Consider the following 15,036-nt stretch of genomic DNA (forward strand, 5'->3'; position numbering starts at 1 on the left):
GTCTGTAGGGGTGGTTTCCCCTAGATATTTCTTTGGGCTTCACTGAATATCTTTTTATCCATAACAATTTTTTTAAACAAATTTGGGACATTTTTGGCCATTATTTCTTCAAATAATCTTTCTGTCCCATTATTTCTCTCCTTTCCTTCTGGGACTCCATGTATGTTATACTATTAATATTGCCCCACAGGTCACTAGATCTCTGTTCATTTTTGCCATGCATTTTTTTTCTCTTCTTCAGATTAGATAACTTCTATAGATCTGCCTTTAATTTCATTAAAATTTACTTCTGCCTTCTCCAATATGATGTTAATCTCATCCAGTAAATTTTTATATTTAGATACTGTATTATCAGTTCTAGGTTTTTAGTTGACTCTTTATATATAGTTTTCATCTGTCTGCTGATATTTGTCTGTTCACTCATTATGATCATCTTTTCCTTTAAGCCCTTGAACATATTTATAATAGTTAATAAAATCTTCAACTGCTAATTCTAACTTCTAGGTCCTCCTGTGGTCTGTTTGTATTGACTGCCTTTTTTCTTTACCTCAAGTCCAATTTTCCCTTTTGCATGTCTAGAAAAATTTGATTACATACTGAACGTTGTGGATGATATGTGGATCTTTAGATGCTGTTACCTTTCTTTTTAATCCTTTGGAGACTTGATTTTTGTTCTGTAGGTGCTTAAATAACTGGCTCATCACCTTAAACTTGTACAGGTTCGGAAACTTTTATTTTTTTTATTATTTTTTTAATTGGAGTATAATTGCTTTACAATGTTGTATTAGTTTCTCCTGTAGAACAAAGTGAATCAGCTATATGTATACATATATCCCCTCCCTCTTGAGCCTCCCTCCCACCCCTAGGTCATCGCAGAGCACTGAGCACTGAGCTGAGCTCCCTGTGCTATACAGCAGCTTCCCACCAGCTATCTGTTTTACACATGGTAGTGTATATAAGTCAATGTTACTCTCTCAATTCGTCCCACCCTCCCCTTCCTGCCCCCTGTGTCCACAAGTCCATTCTCTATGTCTGCATCTCTTTTCCTTCCCTGCAAATAGGTTCATCTGTACCATTTTTCTATATTCCATATATGTGCATTAATATACAATATTTGTTTTTCTCTTTCTGACTTACTTCACTCTGTATGACAGAGGTTCATCCACATCAAGGTTTGGAAACTTTTTTAAAGGGCAGATCTGTTTCAGTTTTGCTTATAGTATTAGTGTGAGTCCATTTGTCCAAGAATATAGTATTTGCTTCTAAAGTATAACTCTCCCTCAATTTCAATGGAAAGGTATTTATCAAACTGTTTAGCATGTTCTTCTAAAATGATGTGGCTCAAACCCCAAACTTTCTCCTTTAGTGACCAGCAGCTGAAATTTGTTAATTCTTTCAGCCTTTTAGTTGATTTCTGCTGAGTTCTTTAGAATCTATCTCATGAAAACACATGTCAGGATCAGCCAAGAATTGAAGAAAGTCTATATTCAAGCTTTGGGGGAAGCTGACTTTCTTTTATTCTAGGATTTTCTCCCTCAGTTTGCAGTCATTTTGGTACTCCTACACTCGGTCCTCTGATACCATTAGCCAAAAGGTTTATGTTTTTCTGCTTGAATTCCAGCCACTCTGTGCAGACTGGGAAGTGTCTTTAGGAGAAAGACTGTATAAACTTGTATTAAACCAAGTGTGGTTTCTTCTTTCAAGAGTTGAATCTCCTCCAGCCCTGTTTTTTATTGTTCTCCTGTGCATTCAAATAGTTGTTTTACATATCTTGTCCTGACTTTACAATTGTAATCTTCAGGAGGATTAGTTGCATATATGCTACTCTGCCACTGTCTGAACCAGAATTCCCAAGAGTTCCTTTTTGGTTGTATTCAATTTGAGAGGACTATTTAACATCCAAGTGGAGGTATAAAAAGGGTATATGAATCTGGAGTTCAGGGAAGATATCATAGCTAAAAATATACATTTCAGAGTCATCAATGTATATATGGAATTTAAAGCTATGGAACTGATGAGGTCACCTAGGGATGAATGTAGACAAAGAAGAGAAGTGTCCAAGGACTGAGTCTAGGGGGTACTTCAGAGTTCAGTGTATTAGGAAGATGAAGAGGAACTAGCAAAGGAGACTGAGAAAGAATGACCTGTGAGGTTAGGATAGTGGTAGGGACAAAAGCCTGAGTAGAGTAGGTCTAAGAGAGAATGGATGGAGAGGAAGTCTTTTAGTTAACATAGACAACTTTCTAGGAGTTTTTTTCTAAAAGGGGACAGTATAATGGAGCAGAGAAGGGAGATGTGGGCTCAAGGAAAGTTATTTTTTAAGATTGGAGAAATTACAGTGTTTTCACTTGATGATGGCAGTTATCTTAGAAGTAAAAAGTAAAATAATGTAGGGAAGACAGTTCACCAATAATGTCTTGGTGAGAGACAATGTGGGGGTTTGGTTATGAAGGCAGAGTGTTTTGGAACAGGTTAAGGTGAGGTGTAGTGGATTTGGTCATGAGAGCTTGTGAAAGGTGAAAGCAGGATAACCAGCTGAGAGTAAAGAGAGGGAAGTTATGAAATAATCATCTATGAAAATGGGAAAGTGAATTGACTGAGGCAGTTACTGGACACACCAAAAGACAGCAAAACAAAATCAATGTAAGAAGTCATGAATTTCAAGTGAGATTTGTCAACATTAATTGTTTTCTCTTAATCACATTCAGCTGCTAGGGATAGGGTCAAAGTAGGTAGAGAGTTTATATTTAAGATTTTCCAGGTAAGCTTATAAGACAGAGGGAGAAACAGGCAATGGTGTCATTTATGTATGCAAGGAAGTGATTAGAATATAAGACACTAGTATTTAGGCTGGCTAGGGATGGGAAGTGAGACCATGTGGGGGATGAAAGAGTGAAAACGTGATGGGATCACCTATTAGCAGTTCCAGTGGGTCAAATAATTGTCAAAGTTATAAAGGCTTAGAGTGAGCTAAAAAGATAAGAAGTGTTGGTTAGAGAGTATAGTGCTTAACATTGAGATTATGGAGCTTGTGCAGTTACTGCTAATATTAAAGCCAAGAATATTCAAGTGGTGCTACCTCAAGATTATGTCATTTAATGTTTCCTTTATGATACTCTACCAATTTAGCTCATTCATACTCTGAACTTTTTAATTACAAATTCTTTCCATTAAAATTTTGCTACACTGTCAGTCATTCACTCAAGAGTTGTGTTCTCTGCTTTTCAAGATGGCCATAATTGTAAAATTTATTTTAATGATTGTATTTAGTACTGTTATTTTTAATACTAACTACTAACATCTATGTAATCTATAGGGGATTTGATCCTAAATCTTTCATGCTAATCTAAGTAGGTATTATTATTATTATTCCCATTTTACAGAGGAGGAAATTCAGGTTCAGAGAGATTAAATGACTTGTTCAGTCTTTTCACTCTAAGTCCCAATGCTCTTTCCATTATATTGTGTGGACTCCAATATGATAAATTTGTTTGAACATCTTAATGGGTCTAATACCTTAGGGAGTTTCCCTCCTTATACAGAGAGCCATCTGGAGATCCATAACAGTCTAAAAGAGCTACACTGATAATGAGGATTTTAGACTATAGCAGATCAGTAAGATAGGTGGGACTTTTGGAATCCTTGAGTAATAAAATGTAGGCAACTTCCTTTCCTTCTTATTCATACTCAAAAGGATATATAGCTCCTTCAACAAAAGTCGTGTGGGAGTAAGTAAAAGTCAGTATTGAAGGTCAATTATGATTAATTTATAAACATTATTTTTAATTCCAAGGAGTTTTTGAAAAGCCAATCAAGTGTGGCTAAAAGTGTGTCAGGAATCATAAAATAAATAAATAAATAAATAACAAATAAGTAAATATGATTTCCCTCATAAAAAGGAGGGAAAATGACAGAAATTTTGGAGTATTTTCGTTAAATGCAGAAAAGTATGCCCTACTTCCTTGACATTTCAGGCAAACTTGGCATGTTCAGTAATCTCTTCCTCATGCATTTTATACTAGGATCAGTACACAACTGGCCAGGTTAAAAGCATTTTCTTCATACTGACTTCAATTTCTGGTTCTAGAATATGAGATGATCAATTAACTCAAGCATATTTGTGTGGCAATAAAAGATTTGACATATATCTCTTTACATATGTTGCCAAGATGTATAAAGGTTATGAATAAGAAAAAGGTCTGTCTTTACATCTGATTTTTATTGCTTAATTGATTACTTTCTCCCACTCTTTCAATTTTTTTAAAGTGGAACATGAAATGTCATATTAGATGATGATGTCAAGAAAGCTGAAAGATAATTATATTGAGGAAGTTGGTATATAATAGAAAATTCAGATAGGACCGAAAAATAAGTTTTTAGTGTGAGAATTCTAAGTAAAAACATTGGCTGTAAAAAAGTTTTATTATATTCAAATTTCTCAAGGGTTATCATTTCTTAAGTTCCTTTTAAATTTGTTGTAAATATTGCCTCAAATCAATTAGTTAGGCTTTATAATAGATTAAAATATATAAATATCAATAAGATCTTAATTTAACAGATGTTGTGATATGAGAAAGAAAATTGACCTGATTTACCAGTACTTTTCTAGGCAGTCTTAACCAATTCTGTTAACTTTTCTGGACTTTATTGCTTCTTTCTCAATAAAGGGATTCGTTCTATAAAGGGATAAGCTCTAATCTCTCATAAATTCTAAATAGATTATCTTTTTTTTAGATGAAGAGTTGAGTTCTTAAATACTAAGATATCACTAAAGCTATTTGTCAGGTCCCGTAATTTTGTTACCAGTGATCTAAAATTGTATTAGTGGTAGAAGTGGTGATAGCTATGGAAGGGAAGAGGTCAGACTGGAAAACAACCTTTTCCTTAAAACATTTTTTTTTTGATGCTTGGATATAGGACTCTGCCAATGAAGACTCATTTCTAATTTGTAAAATGAAAAGACTTACTGGGGAACATGAAGGACTTTTTGTCTTTCTTTCATCAGTCAGTTTGAGACCTATTTCAGGAGTATCCCTCCCATACCAGTCCCCACCTCTAACTTTGAACTGTAAGCCTAATGTTTTATGTCACCGAGAAACTAGAAGCAGTCAGATGAGAATTAGCTCTCATTTTTTTCCCCATTACCAAGGCTAATGACCTAATATCTGTACCCATATATTCTACCTTTGCAATTGTTGTACCAGATTAATTGTTCCTACTGAAATGTCTCTGCTTGGACCCTGGATCCCCATCTCCTATGGCATGCTCAAGAGAAATATGCATTTCTCCCAACTTATGCTCAATATATATATATATATGTCAGAAGTTTCCATCTTGACAAAAAATTTTAAAAGCCTAAGCCCTCTCTTAGAGCTCACATCTTCTTTCTCTTGAGATGTGGTATACTCCTCTTATTTCTGTACTTGCCTTGCTAATCAAAGCTCCTGTCTTACCACCCATGACCTTCATGTGTTCTTCTTAACCACTCCACTGATACGGCACCTATCAAGGTCACCAACCACCTCCATCTCTCCCAGCAGCCTCTCCTCACATGACTCATTTTTTTCAGCAGTAGTGGACACACACAGTTGGCCATGGCTTCATTCTGAAAATGTCTTCTCTACACTTGGAGGCTCCACAATCACCTTGTTTGCCTTTCAATTTACATGGTGTGTCACCTCATTCTCTCTTGCTGTCTTTCCTCCTCCAATTTCTAAATATTAGAACATACTTAGTGAACCATCCTCCTTCCTCTTCTTTTCTCTATATTTACACTTTTTCTCAGTAGTCTCACCCTTTACCATGGTTTCAGATACAATTTATATTCTGGTGACTTTTGATATCCAGCCTTAGCATCCAACAGCACACACAGTATCTCCACTTAGAAATCTAAGAGACACCTTGCCTTTAACATGTCTGAGAGAGAACTACAGCTGTCATCCAGTCCTACTGTTCTCCCCAATCTTTTCCATCTTTGTTGTTTTCCCATTGTACGTGGACTTGATGCCAATCTGTCTCTCTCACTTCTCGTCCTGGAAATTATGTTGGCTCTGCCTTCAATATGTATTCTGAGTTTGGAACCCCCATAATGTCTGTTCAACACTACAGCCAGTGGTATCTTGTTAAAAGTGAAGACAGATCTGAGTAAAAGCCAAACCACAAATAAGGCCCTATAATTCTTTTTGTGTTCTGGCCGCTTTTGTCTCTCTGAAGTGCTCGCCTGCTTCTCTCCACTTAGCACCTGTTACTTCGGGCAACCTGCTGTTTCTTAGACAAACCTCAGGCCCTTTGCACTTACTCTTTTCTCTGCTGGGGATGCTCTTAGTGATCTCCCTTCAGATATATTTACAACTCCCTCCCTTACCTCTTTCAATTCTCTGGTCAGATCACCTTCTCAGGGACGGTTCCTCCCACTGCACCCAAGAAAAGAGCCCTCTGTGTCCCAGCTGGTCACAGTTCCCTTCCCCAGCTGCTGCTTTCTTCCTGATACTTATCTATACAAGAAATTGTATTTTAAAAATTTCCATTTATTCTTTTTTTTTTCTCTCACACTGGAATGTTAGCCTAAAGAGAACAGATAAATTACCTGTTTTGTTCATCTCTATGTGTTCAGGAAGTTGTTCAATAAATATCTGTGGAATGAAAGAAAAAAAAAAAGTATCCCTGAATATGTGAAGGAAGACATGACTGTTTCCTTACTTCACATAGGGTGAAAATAACATTTAGAAATGGAAAATTATTATTAGCTCAGAATGGTAATGAAGTCAGAATTTGAATGATAAAGAATCTCAATTCTGTATTTCATGAAGCATGAAATATAAAAGATATTTTGCTAGTATGCATAATAAGAAAGAAAGAATACTTTACTATTGTACCTAAAAATTTTGGTTGAAACCTAATGTCATATTTCTCTTGATATATAAAAGATAAAGATTCCCAAAGTATGAAAAAAATCTTTTTATAACAGAATAAAAAGAATTTTGGCAGTTAGAGGGTTTTTTATTTTTGTTTTATTATAAAAGTAATGCATGTACATTGCAAGATTTTGGAAAATATTTAAACTTGGAATGATGTTTTAAAATTTTGAGAATTATTATAAGTGGTTTTCTTTTACTAAAAATAACTAGTTTTCCCATGCTAAAATAGGAATTATAACTCAATCTGTCACAAAAATGGAAAAGTTAATAGAGCCTTTATGTAGTTCCCTTGAAGAAGGATATTTCATTTGTTCTCTACGTCTGCATCTCTATTTCTGCTTTGCAAATAAGGTCATCTATACCATTTTCCTAGATTCCACATATATGCGTTAATATACGATATTTGCTTTTCTTTTTCTGACTTACTTCACTCTGTATGACACTCTCTAGGCCCATCCACGTCTCTACAAATGTATGGATATGTATGGATATGAAGGGGGAAAGGGGTGGGGTAGGAGGAATTGGGAGATTGGGATTGACACATATACACTATTGATACTATGTATAAAATAGACAACTGAGGTGAACATACTGTATAGCACAGGGAACTCTACTTAATGCACTGTGGTGTCCTAAATGGGAGAGAAATCCAAAAGGGAGGGGGATATGTGTATATATATGGCTGATTCATTTTGCTGTTCAGTAGAAGCTAACACAACATTGTAAAGCAACTATACTCCAATAAAAATTAATTAAAAAAGTAAAAGTGACAAGAGTTACCTATAAAAAAAAAGATGTTTCAATCATAGTATAACTTTATTGATTAGAAAAATCAGGTATGTCTGGGGAATTTCTAGGAATCTTCTCAACATTTAAAATTAAGAATAAGTGAAATATACACTAAAAAGTTAAATAAGCCTTGTACATCTCAAATACGTAATTTTATTCAATACCATATAATGTGTGTAGCATCTGACAATGCATACAACCAAAGAAGTATGATACATGTAGTTTATGTTTCATCAAGTGTTTTATAACTGTTTTATTTAGGGCCCCAAAGGAGATCCAGGTTTTTCCCCAGGTCATGCTGTTTCTGGAGAAAAGGTAATTATTCGTCCATGAAATACAATCATGGTGATATATTTCAAGCTTTTAAAAATCATTTTTATCTTTTTTAAATGTAGATTTTACTTGATTTCAGACAGAATATATAGATAACTTGGATTTTAATGAAGGAAGAAATATTTGAAGAATCAAGTAAACAGTATTATCAGCTCAGCTTTTCACTTTAAATCATACCATTAATTTTTTTGAGTGTCTACTTTGTCATGCCCTTGTGCTACCTGTGAACGAGGAACAGATGGGGCAAAAAATTAGAACAAGATACTTTTGGTCCTAACCTCAAAAATGTTGCTGTTAGTATGGATGCCATTGTAAATTCTAATGCCATTTTACACCTTTATTTCTATAATAGTTCTACATACTTATCTTGTTTAAGTCCCACAGTAACAGTGAGGGAGGCGGTCATCATTATCTTTTTTCCAATTGAGAAAACAAGATTCATAGAATTTAAGTGGATAGCAAGTAGATGAATTAATGATGTATCTAAGTTTTCTGACTTTCAGTACAGTATGCTTTTTATTTTATCATAATGTGCTCAAAGGCACATACGCATTTAGATAAAAAGAAACTAATGTTTCAAAGTAAAGATAGCAGCGAAAATCTTTATTAAGAGGAAGGTATTGTTTTCCAGTGAGGATGAATACAAGTCAAGTATTTAGGTATATATCTGGGAAGCTTTATTTAGACATGCACTTGATGAATGTGATACAATTATAGGATGTTTTTGTTTATGTAGTAGACATTCACAAACTTTTAAAATCCCTGAATAATTTTTGTGGTTACTGGGTTGAAATCTTATCCTTTAATTGGTTTACAGAAACTCTTGTAAACATAAGAAAAATTACATCACATTAATGGATATTATACTAGCAATTAAATCCTCAAATTTAATCTAGTACTGTAAGAATTTCATTGCTGTGTTGGAACTGAGTTCACTGAATCTAAATAATTTAGAAAAGGAATGGAAGTTTATTATTAGAAACAGTATTTTCATTGGTCCCTTAATTATTAACAAGGAAAAAATTCTGCAATCTGAGAAACATAAATGCCATCTTTAGAAATCTCTAAATATAAAACATTTGATTTCTAAAAATTGAGAAATTAGACATCCACTCTCTTTTGGTGACTGCTTTAAATAAACTCCCCAAATTATGCATTCAGATTTTATCGGATGCTTATTTTTATCTTCCGTTGTGGCTTCTCTGTACAAAATATAGGGTGGATCAGTATGTGTACAGTATCTGTATAAAATACAGGGTGATTCAGCCTGTGAGTTGTGACTTGGAAGTATGTCAGTGGGTTTTGTTTTTCTTTTTAACTTTTTGAGTTACTCATATACTAACTGTGGTCAATACTATATAGGAGAAATGGTAAGATATAGGATTTAATAGAATGTTTTCATTGAGCTTTAAGTGAAATCCAACTTTCAAAATGAGATATTTTTAAAATGGTAACATTTAAAAACAATTTCTCAGAAATTATATTTACATACAATTAGGTTCAGTTTTACTGAGGAGGCAGGATATTTATACATATACAATATAAATACAAATAAATAGAATACAAACATTAAATTGGTGTGAGTATTGGGGGATTGGGAAACAATTGAATTTTATTTTTAAACATTTAGCGATTTTTACAATAAATATATAGTCAGTGATGAAACAATAAAAGCAATGCATATTCTAGTCCTGCATGTAATATCCAGTAAGTAACATCTCTCATAGAGCACACCTCAGTGTTTAATTTCTTGTGGGACCTCAATGGCAAATGAAGATAACTTTTAAATAGTGGTAATTTTTCCTTTCCCACAAGACAAGTGTGATATTATTCTCACTTTTCAGATGGAGAAACTTTGAAGGGAAATCAAGTGATCTACCCTTGATTAGAGCTAGTAGGAGATGAGCCTCCAGTCTCCTGTTTCCTAGTGCAGTTTTCTTTTCCTTCTATCAGAGAAATAAGTGTAAAAAATATATATATATGTATAAACCCATCATCCCATAACAAATGGAAGCCATCCTAATAAAACACTGAGCAAAAAAACATTAAAATACTAAACATATGGAAAAGCACTTTATAGTTAATCAGAAACATCCTTTTTCCTTCTGATTGTTTAATTTGATGACTTATTAAAGTAGATAATACACTGAAAATTAAATAGTGCCTAAACAGTCATTAACAAATTTATTTAGGGTTATTAGCTAAGTACTCTTTTTTTCTTTCAAAGAACATACTTTTTTTCATGCACAGTAACTTTGTCACAGCAGGAAGAGGGAAAGGAACAGAGGCAAAGGAGAAGTGTACCACGAGTAAACTGGTTTAAGATTATACCCCCATTCCACTTTGACATGTTTCATCCTTGTCAATTCACACAGCCTCCTCTATGTCGTTGTCCTTTCTACCCACCACAGACACTCCTTCCCCCTCACTGGTATAATTTCTCCTTCCTACCCTGTTCACAGGCCTTCATCACATTTGGGGGAAGGGGTTGGGGTGTGGGGACAGAAGGCCCTAATTTGCGAAGTTGGGTCTGTGAAGTCAAACACATGGTCCTCCCAATAAGTTTTCACTGCAGCCCCAGAAACGGAAGTACCCCTTTCCCTGGTGCATGACGAGAGCCCAGTCCTGTCTCCCACCCCCCAGCCGTGCCTTGAGGTTCCACGTGGGAGTCCCATTGGGCTGCAGGGCCTCACCTAGAAGGGCAGGCCTGAGCTGTCCACAGCTGCCTCACAAAGCACTGGTAGAATTTTTAAGTAGACTCCTTTACATTTTTAAAGCACGGTAAACTTTGGGAAAGATGAGAATTTGGGAAGTAAGAACATTCCTAGAGAAAAGGACATCAGAGAAAAAGAAGCAGGGCCTTAGAGGTGGGGAAGTACCATCCAGGTAATCAGCACTAGAAGAGATAAGGGCTGGGGGCCTCAGAAAAGGTCTCAAACAGTCCCAGAAACGAGGTGGACCTTGAGCCAGATAGAGGAGATCAGAAATGAATGCAGTAAGATCTGGACGTCCAGATGAAGCAAGGGTATCATAATTTTCAATTCTCTTTCATAATATTAAACCTCTGTTTGTGTTTTGTTCTTAGGGTGATCAAGGTCTTTCTGGATTAATGGGGCCCCCTGGTATGCAAGGTGTTAAGGTAAGATGTAGTTTTACTTTGATGTATTTGGGTGCCATGTGGATCTGGGTGCTCTTCAGCTCCTAAGACCTCATTCTGAAGTTGAGCCCAAAGTCAATGTTTTAAATTCCTTTCCTCAGTGATAGGAATTAGGGTGCTGTCCTAAGCCAGGAAAGTGGTGCCCACCAAAGACAGGGTCTTAAGAAAAATAAAAGAAAACCCTTCAGATAATGATGGGGACAAAATTCACATGTAGGAGAAAGTCACTGATAGAATTTTGGAGTTCTCTTTTTTTATTAGGGCAATAACTTCTAAAACTTTGAAGTCACGTTGTAACTTTTATATATCCAAAGTGAGGTACACTTGGATGTAAGTAAAATACTTGGCTTTTTTTTTAAAGAGTTTCTAATTTTATTAGGAAATAATAAGCTCTGCCATGATATATACATGAAGGTGAGGCCTGAAGCGTAAATAGAGTAGAAGTGAGGGTTGGGGATAGGTAGTAAAAAAATAGTAGTCATATGCATATGAGTTGGCTTTTTCTCAGGTAAAAAGGAATAGTAACCCAGCTGCTATAATTATTTCATAAAATATGCTGTGCAGTTTCCTGAATTAACACAAGTGTAAATTCTTCTCAATATATTCAGCTTGTCTTTTTCTCAAACGCTGAGTTGTTGATTTTCTACAGGGGATGAAGAAGATACAAAATTTCTGTCTAAGGTATTAAAGGCCCCAAAATATTGGAGGGCAGTATTTGACTTGATATGGGTGCCTAAATACACTTAATAATGAGCTATGTTGATGTCTTAATGTGTCATATTCTTTTCCTCTTGGGAGATTTAGATTGGAGATGGTTTTCTGGCTCTGGTTAATTTGTTCAAATTCCATCTGCCATTTTCTAGATCCTGTCGACCTTGGGCAGGTTGCTTAACCTAAGCTTTAGTTCCCTCATGTGTAAAATGTGAAGATAATACTACCCACTTCACAAGGAGCTGTTGGGAACATGGAATGGGATAATCCATGCAATAGAGTGTCAGAAAAATAGCAAGCCATTAATAACTGTTAACCGTCAGCTATTTATCTGGTTTTGGAAAGAATCCTGACCTTGTTTGCTTCCCTTCATAATCCCTTCTACAGGACACAACTGTAAATTGATTAAAAAGGTTTTTATCTCATGGAGTATTTTTCCTCCCATGACCATACCACACCATTATTCTTATGGCATTTAGACTAGTCTTCATCCTAGATAGTACTTAGAATCTGACAACTCCTTTGAGGTTGTTGGTTGCTTCCATGAAACTGCAGAGTGATCGTTTCTGCCAGAATTGGTCTTGACATACAGTCATGAATCTGTCTGATTAATGCTACTTAGTATACCTCTGACTGCTAAGTGTACCTCTGAGGAAACTGTACTGATGAATAGCATCGAACAAAGAAAATCTCATATGAAAATTACCTTAATAAATTGTATTTGATATCAAATATACAGCTATTGCATCCTGAAGAATGCCACTGTGTATGAGAGAAAAGCAAACTAATCATTACTTTCCAAGGTTAATAATGCCCATGGTTCATGAAATTAGCATTCCAGAAAGGGAAAAATTATTGATAAATAAAGCTTGAGTCGTGATTATATAGAGGAATATATAAAGAAATACTATAGAGAAAACTTTAAAAGACTGATTTTAACTATTAGAGCAGATTATCATTTTTAACTTTGAAGTTTTACTTACTTAAAGCAGAAGATATTATCTTCCAAGGACTTAAGCACATATTATATGAGTCTTGGCCCATTGGTATTTTAAAATATTGAGAATATATTATTTTTGGTCTGTATAAGTCTAGTAAAGTGAAATAGCATTAAGTTAAACAAACTGGGTCATGGATGCATATCTTTCACAGACTTCTTTTCTCTTACACAGTTTTTTAAACTTTTAAAATCTGGCTTGTGTTGTTAACAAGTAGAAACAGACATTGTAGAAGTCAGGGATCTTGCTATGTTATCAGTTAGCAACTATAGCTGAATTTTCTCTAGAGAAGGTTTAGTTGAAAGTATTTAGAAACCAAATTACTTTCTGATAAATGAAGCATCCATGGTTCACTATGCTTTGATAGTAGTTCAAAACAGTGTTGAAATATTTGAGATGATTTTGTAGTTTTTCTGAGAATGCTTTCCCTCTTTTCAGAGTGTGTCTAATAATGGAAACTGTATATAGATTTTTTTAAAAACAAGTATTGCAGGAAACAGACATAGGGGCTCAATCTAAACCTAAACTAATTCTCCACATAGCAGGCTTGGAACAAGTTTCCATCACACTATCTACATGCATGTCTTACTTTAATATGAATGTGCAGTAGAAGTACTCTCACAATGAGCTTGGTAGACTCTTTCTGTTCCTATGGTTTGTATGAAAGGCAGAAGGACCAGACTGATTATTTATGGAATTTACTAATTTTGATTCATTTTTTGAACCACCTAGGTCATTCTCAGAGTTACTTCCTGCAAACAGGATCCATTCTAGGAGTACCTAGAATAAAAGTTCATATTAGTTATAACCTAGGGACTCTTATTCCTTCATCCTTTCAGTTCTACCCCTAAAATGCTACATGAATTCTTAAAGTCAAGACAAGAACTTAAGGTATTCATTCTGTAAGTGATAACTCTAAGATAAGCCCAGAGAGGTTAAGAGAATTGCTCAGGGTCACTCAGAGTTACAACAGGATCAAGAGATAATACTTGCTGATATTGAATCCACTGTGCTTTTAACAGTCTGGGCTTATTATAAAAGATGAATAAGGTAGTTGGGATTTGATTAATATGAAGTTTATTACATATTTTATCTATCAAACTATTTTTGAATTATTATAACTATTATGGTAAATATTAACAGCTCCTTTCTTATGTGTAATATTATAGTCTATCTGCTGAACCCTGTATCTTTCTATCTTAAAAACAACCCATTGAGACAGATAGTATGTTCATTGTGTCATAGATAAGTTAATTGAGGTATAAAATGGTTAAGTCATTTACCCAAGGCCACATGACTATTAATTGACAGAGTTAGGGCTCAAATCCAGGCATCTTTGACATGACTGTGCTCTTAATAACTTCAAATACTGTTTCCCCATGTATTAGTTTATTATGCCAATATTTGTTATATGTGAGTTTGATTACTTCTGACTACCTCAAACATGAATGCAAGGGGAAGTAAAATTTTGTTTTTTCCTGAAAGCCCAAGGGAACAAATGTAGTTTTGGATGACAGGTAATAATGACATCATTATTCCTTTTCTCTAGAAGTATTTGGAAATATTACAATTCTTTAAGTAATCTTTGAAGTGGCTGCAAGAAAGTTGTGTGTAGAAATATAGACAACTCATGGAAACTGTTGAGATAAACAGAAGATTAATATAAAATGTTCTGAAAACTAGAAGTAATATTGAGATAGAAATAACAAAGCAAGTAAATCAGCAGCAATATTTTTATTCACTCTTCAGTAGATTTTTTGGTCCGCTTCTGCCTTTTTCCCTTTTATCTCTCACCCCTTGACTTTTTTTTTTTAAGATGAATAAATTTACTATCTTAAAAATAAGGCTTTTTTTTTTCACAACAAGGTACAACACAAATAGTGAAAATACAAGCCACAGACTGGGAAAAAATATTTGTAACACATGTAGCTAACAAAGAACTAGCATCCAGAACATGTAAAGAATACACAGAAATCAATAACCCAATAGAAAAATGGGCAGTTCACAAAACAGCAAATCCATTGGTCACTTAATATGTGAAAAGATATTTAACCTTACTAGGAATAAGGGAAATGAAATTAAAACAATGAGGTATCATTTCACAATTGTCAAATATTTAAAGTCTGAAAAT

The 15,036-nt window shown here is 34.6% G+C and overlaps 1 protein-coding gene across 1 annotated transcript in view; it reads left to right on the plus strand.

Moving 5' to 3' along the window:
* COL24A1 (collagen type XXIV alpha 1 chain) overlaps window positions 1-15,036 on the plus strand; it is a 400,363-nt gene that overhangs the window by 47,952 nt on the left and 337,375 nt on the right. The window contains exons 6-7 of the mRNA XM_081222837.1: window positions 7,968-8,021; window positions 11,125-11,178. Coding sequence (XP_081078963.1) covers window positions 7,968-8,021; window positions 11,125-11,178 — 108 coding nt within the window. The remainder of the gene's footprint in view (window positions 1-7,967; window positions 8,022-11,124; window positions 11,179-15,036) is intronic.

The sequence above is a fragment of the Mesoplodon bidens genome (genome assembly GCF_964165515.1).
Source record: "Mesoplodon bidens genome assembly, chromosome: 2".
Classification (NCBI taxonomy): Eukaryota; Metazoa; Chordata; class Mammalia; order Artiodactyla; family Ziphiidae; genus Mesoplodon; species Mesoplodon bidens.